Source organism: Lolium perenne, chromosome 1, assembly GCF_019359855.2.
Source record: "Lolium perenne isolate Kyuss_39 chromosome 1, Kyuss_2.0, whole genome shotgun sequence".
NCBI classification, from domain to species: domain Eukaryota; kingdom Viridiplantae; phylum Streptophyta; class Magnoliopsida; order Poales; family Poaceae; genus Lolium; species Lolium perenne.
In genome coordinates, this window is record NC_067244.2 from 15016214 (window position 1) to 15023606 (window position 7393).

At 42.5% G+C, this 7393-nt stretch overlaps 1 protein-coding gene across 1 annotated transcript; it reads left to right on the forward strand.

The window, feature by feature from the left end:
• Nucleotides 1-2928: 2928 nt before the first annotated feature.
• LOC127343365 (uncharacterized) lies at nt 2929-6881 on the forward strand. Its single transcript, XM_051369484.2, has 8 exons — nt 2929-3275; nt 3500-3641; nt 4012-4678; nt 5058-5225; nt 5335-5575; nt 5652-5747; nt 5830-6038; nt 6303-6881. Exons 1-8 carry the CDS (start codon nt 3134-3136, stop codon nt 6621-6623), a joined length of 1986 nt encoding a protein of 661 aa, XP_051225444.1. The 5' UTR covers nt 2929-3133; the 3' UTR covers nt 6624-6881.
• The last annotated feature ends 512 nt before the right edge of the window (nt 6882-7393 follow it).

The following is a 7393-nucleotide window of genomic DNA, read 5'->3' on the forward strand; positions in this document are numbered from 1 at the left end:
GTGCTTCTTGGCTCCTCCTGGTTCGATAAACCTTGGTTTCTTTCTGAGGGAAAACTTGCTGCTGTGCGCATCATACCTTCCTCTTGGGGTTCCCAACGAACGTGTGAGTTACACGCCATCAATGGCGTACACGCAAAAGACACCGGGGACAAAATGAGGTTTACCTAGCTTCAGGCCTCCGAAGGAGAAACCCTACGTGTTGCTTGTACGAATGTTGAGGTTACAAAAGTTGTCAAGATTGGCTATGGTGAGATCGATCTAGTGTAGCTAGGGTTTGGTGTTCCATGTGTTGTCCAATCGTGTATGAGTTAGGTCGATGTAGGTACTTTTGCTCGGAGGCCCCTCATGTCCTTTATAAAGGAGGTCAGGTCTTAGGTACCACGTTGTTCGAGTCGAATATGGGTTAGGAGTTTCCTTCGTTGAGCTTTCCTTGGTTGATACGCCAGGTTCCTAGGCTTCGAGTGCTTCGTGGCTGTTATCTTCTCTTGGGCTTCATGGCCCATCCTGTAGGTCTCCAGTCGGACAAAGCCAGGTAAAGTAACGGTGGGTATCCGATAGGGTATTGCCCAGATCACCTCCCGTATGTCCGTCTCCCTTATACATGGTGCTCTGGCGCTAAGAGGGTGGTGGTACATAGGTTTTCCGCGTTTGATGTGCACTTAATGTTAGATTTTTGTGTCGTGGTGTCGTTGTACGTCCAGATGTCGGTGGCACCTCTGCATCGAATATGGTACCCCCACTTCACATCCATCTTGGTATCATGGTCGGGAGCGTCGTGGAGTTAGTGGGTCTGGTTCTATGACGGGGTTATGCCCTAACTTTGTGTGGTGTTGACCTGGTTGTCGGCGTTTTCATCTGTTCACAGGTTGTTGCCAGTTGCCAACTACAAGCATATGCGGGGTATTTTAGCTTTCTCGGGACCTTTTCTGAAAACATAAGACAACTATCCTAGGTATTTGTAAAAGTTTTCCTTGATTAATACTACATCCGTTTAAAAATATAAACCGTTTTAGCAGACTGTTTTAGTTTGCTAGAACCATATTATGGAAATAGAGTGATACTATATAATAATCCACGTATAGTAAACATTTAACCTTAGGAGCTACTTTGGCATTTTTCTTTGACAATCAATGCTATATATATTCATAATTGTAATTAGTACATGATGACTGAGATAAATAGGATGTATTTGGCGATTACAAAATAAAATTTTAAAGAAACTAACAACTCTTTGAAATCTTCAAACTCCTTTTTTTTCATGACATAATATTGTATTTTTCTGAAGTTAGTCAAATGTAAATACCAAACCGCATACTTATAAATACCAACAAAAGTTTTCTTATAGTTGCAATCTGAGCCGCAATGCCAAGTTTACCAGAACATGCGCAACTATTGCGCAACTATTAAAGTAGTCAGTAGAAAAAACAACCAATCATACGTATAGTGCAGACACACAAGCATTAAAATGGTTTGTAAAATGTTAAAACAAGAGTTACCATTGTGGAGGACCTACCAGCCAGAACAAATATTACGAGAACAAGCATGAAAAAATAAAAATATAAAAAAAGAAACGGTTACCCTCTAAAAATCAAACAAATGGATTTCGCGATAGAAAAGGAAAGAAAAAAAAAACACCAACACCTTCCGTCCTCCCACAGCAACATTCGGATCCCCTTTCCCTGCTTCCATTATCCGCTCCTCCCATCGCCCACGCCGGCGGTGGACAACATCGCAAGAAACGCCGCATCGGCGGCGTGAGTGGTAGCAGATACGACCGATGAGCCATACGCCACCATCACCGTGTATGGACCACCCGAACTTGCTGGATCTAGGCACTGTCGATGGCACACCTATGAAGTATACCCACAACAAATAGCCCTCTTTAGGTCATTGTGTTCAACTCTGTATTGCTGTCCCATCTCTCAGTCTTTCCTCCCATGATGCGACTACAACTATTAGATCTACAGCAACTGAGCCGTCCGATGAGGCATACGCCACCATCACCATCTATGGGCCACCTGGATTTGCTGGATCTAGGCACTGTCGATGGTATACCTATGAAGTATATCCACAATAAATAACCCTCTTTAGGCTCTTGTGTTCAACTCTGTATTGCTCTCCCATCTCTCAGTCTCTCCTCCCATGATGCTACAACTATTAGAGGTGCCAGATTCAAATGCAGAATCTCGTGTGGGCCTTAAATGTATTTTAGCTTTCTCAAGACCTTTTCTGAAAACAGAAGACAACTATCCTAGGTCTTTGTAAAAGTTTTCCTTAATTAATAGTACATCCGTTTTAAAATATCAACCGTTTTAGTAAACTGTTTTAGTTTGCTAGAACCATATTATGGAAACAGAGTGATACGATATAATAATCCATGTGTTAGGTATAGTAAACATTTAACCTGAGGAGCTACTTTGGTATTTTTCTTTGACAATCAATGCCATATATATTCATAATTGTAATTAGTACATGATGACAAAGATAAATAGGATGTATTCAGCAATTACAAAATAAAATTTAAAAGAAACTAACAACTCTTTAAAATCTTCAAACTCCTTTTTTTTCTTGACATAATTTTGTATTTTCTGAATCAGTCAAATGTAAATATCAAACCACATACTTATAAATACCAACAAAAGTTCTCTTATGGTTGTAATCTTAGCCGCAATACCAAGTTACAAGAACACGCGCAACCATTAAAATAGTAAGCAGAAAAAACAGCCAATCTTATGTATCCGTGCAGACACACACATTAAAATGGTTTGTAAAAAGTAAAAATAAGAATTACCATTGTGAAGGACCTACCAGCCAGAGCAAATATTATGAGAACAATCATGAAATAAAAAAAAGATAAAAAAAAGAAACGATTTAGTGAACCCTCTAAAAATCAAACAAATGGATTTCGCGATAGAAAAGGAAAGAAAAAAAACACCAACACCTTCCGTCCTCCCACTGCAACATTCGGATCCCCTTTCCCTGCTTCCATTATCCGCTCCTCCCATCGGCCACGCCGGCGGCGGCCAATATCGCAAGAAACGCCGCATCGGCGGCGTGAGTAGTAGCAGATACGACCACGGTCAACGCGCTGCGAAGGCTCTCTCTGTGCGGCATAGCCGGGGACGGCCGACGCATGCGAGTCAAGACGGGAGGACGGCGGCGACCTCCGGGCGAGCGGCAACAGCTCGAGATGGCGGACGAGGCAGCCGCGGCGAGCTCGTTGCAAGCGGCGGCGGCGCTGGCCTCCCTCCATCTCCCGCAGCCAGGACCGACAGGTGGGCGTCGCTCTATCTTTTTTTGTTTCATCTTCTGCTCCAGGCGACTGGAATTGTTATTTCGGTTGCTGCATAGTTCTCTGGAAATGTTAAAATTCACCCAAGAAATAACCTTTTCAAGATCTGTGATGCAATCGTATTTACAAATCTAGATTTTGTACTTTGAATGGAGGAGCGTGTGCTGTGAAGCAGCAACTACTAATTCGTTGAGTGTTGGGATGCAGCAATTGACCGCCGAGATAAGAGATATTTCGGGAGAGGGGCACGCATAAAGCGTAAGGCGAAACGGAAGTGGGGCTTCGATGTGGGCGGAGTGGGCAGTGCCGGGCTGCCCTCCAGGCATCTTGGTCGTCGCCGGTCAACCAGGTCAGCCCTACCAAACTCTTCCCTTGTCATACAAATTGCCCAATAACTAGAAGTGAGATATCATGGGATAATTGTCCAGAGTATTGTCTCTCTATGTATATGTGTAGTTGCATCCAATGTTGCAGTTGATAGTATGTTATGTTGGAACAGTATGGTATGTAATGTTCTCATTTTTTTTGCTAAATAGTTTTATTGTTCATGCAACATTTTAATGCCCTGTTGCAGTTCGCGCTTGTACATATGTTATTTGCTCTGTTTTTGTTCTTGCGGTGTTGCTTTACATAACAGTTTTCCCATAATCTTAGTGAGTGTGAGTGCTTATTTTTTAAGGTAACTAATACTTATATTTGCTCGTTTCTCTTGATTGCAGGGGGGGAGTTGGATCTATGAACGAAGTACTAAAAACTGAAGTGGGCATCAGGAGCCGTTTCAGTGCATTACGGATTCGGCAGATTATGCGGGGTCTAACACCCAAGCAACAGGGATTTGTTGCGAAGTATGGATTCGAGCATTTCAATCGTATTGGGGAGTTCTCTGTCCACGAGCCACTGACTGAGTGGATCATGGGGAAAATTAACCCTCCGTTCTCCGAGTTCAGAATTGATGCGGAAAGGACAATAGTTTTCACCAAGTCCCTTGTTCAGAAAGTTTTGGGTGTACCGTCAGGGGGAAGACCCGTTGTGCTACATGGGCAGAAGACGGACAAAATCAATGAACTGCGAGCTCTGTACTTAAATGATGGACTAAGGGCAAGCATCCCCCAGGCTGTTAGTTTGCTTAAGAACAACGAGGACGAGGAGTCCTTTATGAGGACATTCTTTCTTATTGCACTTGCAGCAGTGCTCACCCCCACCACTGGAAATACAATAGACCTTGACTACCTGTGGCCCCTTGAAGATATGTCGAAGGTTCAGGACCTCGATTGGGCTGGCCATATCACGGAGCATCTGATGGACGAGGTCCAGAAATTCCAGTACAAGGCTAGGGAGGAAAAGATGAAAAACTTCTGGGTTGGCGGGTGCTTGCCTTTGCTCATGGTATGACCATTCAATCTCTCCTCTCCATCCCTCCCTCCTACTGTATATGGTGATGTCTTTGATTTTGCTGCTGGCATTTCTTGTCTGATGTTGATGTTATTGTTATACTGATGCTGTAGTTACAACTTACACTTCATGTTGCTTTATGTTTGGTTTTGTTGATGCCACAGTTATTGTACTGTGAATGCTGCAGTCATATTCAGTTCATACTGCAATTGTACCTTCTTCGGTTTGTTACTGTGATGCTGCAGCTAGTGCAATTTCTTGTTAAAACAGGCAGTTTCTAGATTTATTCATGCTATCCTTTTCAATGCCAGATTTCTTTTGCCAAAAGTGTTTATATGTAGTATGATCCTTGTTTCAATTGATGGTTTTGTAGATTGCTTACATGGATCACTTGGATCTCCCTAGAGGGCGAATCGTAGACCGTGTAATTAACTACTCGGTGCCCAGGATCTGCCATGTTTCTAAGCATGATTTCCAGTTTGCCGCGATTGCTGACCTGCATCGTCAACATTACAAGTTTGCCACGTTTGGGATACTTCCTGTATGTTATTTTCTCTTCCCGTTTCACTCTGCAGTTTCTCTTTGCAACACAAAACTTTTAAAACTGTTTTGATTTTTGTCCGTTCTAACTTTTGTCTGGGTATATACAGTTCCGTGATAGAACACCATACACTGATAATCCAATAACCGGGACAGAAGTACCGGAAGATGATCTTCATATTCCCTCAAATTCAAAGGATCAAGTCTCACCAGGGCAATGGGAGCTTATAGAAGTACATGAGAAAATAATAGATGAACTTGATCAGGAAATACAACCTGAAATCCTTGGGTTTGCAGAACCGAGCATCAATCATTCCTCTTTCAGAAGAACCGATGGTTGCCCGGATCAAGGTAATACTGAATAAAGTAGTATACAAATATTTTAATATTTCAAGGGAGCTCCATAATGGTACCACACGATTATCAGGAACTACAAAATCCGCTAGCTGCAAAATGGGCAGTTCTAGCAATTGTCGGAATACTGCAAAGGAAGCTTTGACACCCTCTTCATCTGAGAAATCAGGTCATATTGCCAACTTATATAGACATATGCATCAAACTTCTGATTACTCATGAATTTTTCTTATCTCTGAACTTTTGTACAGAAGAAGACAGTGCTCAAGAATACGAATCTTCTGAGTCAGCTGATCATCCGACACCTCCAGAAGCTGATTATGGGATAATATTCCGGAGTTGCCTATCTGGAGCACAAATGGACAAAGTAAACAGGCTTATCCAGGAAGTTAAACCAAAAACTATTGTGTTCGTAGCTACCATGAGGAAGTGCGATGTTCAACTACCTAGTCCTCTTCTGGTATGTTTCTATTCTTGTATGTTGAAGGAGCAGCTAACTGTTTGCAATATGAGCAGTTTGTTGTTGTATATGCTATACATTCCTGTTTTCCACATGCTTTCAGAAAATCCTGTCATCTTCAAGTTTTCATAAAATTTCAGAACATTTGAAAAATGTTTTTTTTCTTGCTTTACAATTGAAACCATGCATTTTCTGTTCAGCCTGATTTTTTTTCCTTTGTTGCTTCTTTTGTCATGACATCACATCTTTTCCACGTGTAACCAGATGATTTCGAAGGAACCCACCTTAGCCGCAGCTGCACACTTTCCGCATGAAAATGGGACTGTCACACTTCAGATGTCGGGCAAGAGCGAGAACTGGCGCCCGCGATTCTTCGTTGAAAAAGACATGTGCATGCTTGCGGGTAACTGGTTAGACTTTGTGTGTGACAACCAAGTGCAGGCCGGCGACATCTGCATCTTTGTACCGGCAAAGGGTGGGGAAAGGTCCACGTTCATGGTCCATATAATCCGCGCAGAATCTACCCGTCCAAGGGGTGTTAAAAGGGCTCGCTCTAGTCATGATTCTCCGGTGGGGAATGGCTAACACAGATGTCGTTTAGGAATTGCAAACACAGATGCTTGGTAGGTTCAAACAAGTTTTGGTACACAACAATGGTCTATGTTCCATGGCCAGACATGTGCCTGTTAGAATCGAAAAAAGGACTTTACCAACACAACGGTGAGAACTAGCCTCCTGCAAGGTCTTCCTGTTTTGTGGGCCGTGTCATCTTTTGTACTCTGAAATCAGGCTATGATGAACTTCTTATGCACTATATATAACTGTGAAATCCGTTTTTTTGTACTACTTCCGTTCTAGAATAAGTGTCGCAATTTTGTCTAGATTCGGATATATCTATATGCATTTTAGTTGTAGATACATATGTATTATCTAGATAAACTGTGACACTTATTTTGAAAAGGAGGGAGTATTTGTTAAGGGAGGCAGATGAAACATGCAAAATGAACTAGTACAAATGAAGAGAATTTAAATAAGAGAGCAGAAAGTCGTGATGCTCGACACGGATCCTATGCTCTGCTCTGGGGCATGTTGTCAAACAATTTGTGATTCCGTGCACCCAGAATTACTATCTCTGTACAAATGGGCAGTCTCGCTTGGTCTCTCAAGCGCGGCTTTCAGGTCTCAGCAGCTGGTCAGCCCACTGAGTTCCCAAAGTGTCTCAGCAGCTGGTACTGAATTTACAGGAGTCAAAGAAACGATGGCAACTTGTACGGTACTAAATTGATAGGCTAGCCAAGGGAGGCTTTGCCAAGGATCCAAACGGACTTCTGGTAGAATGTGTGCAGAAATTTCAG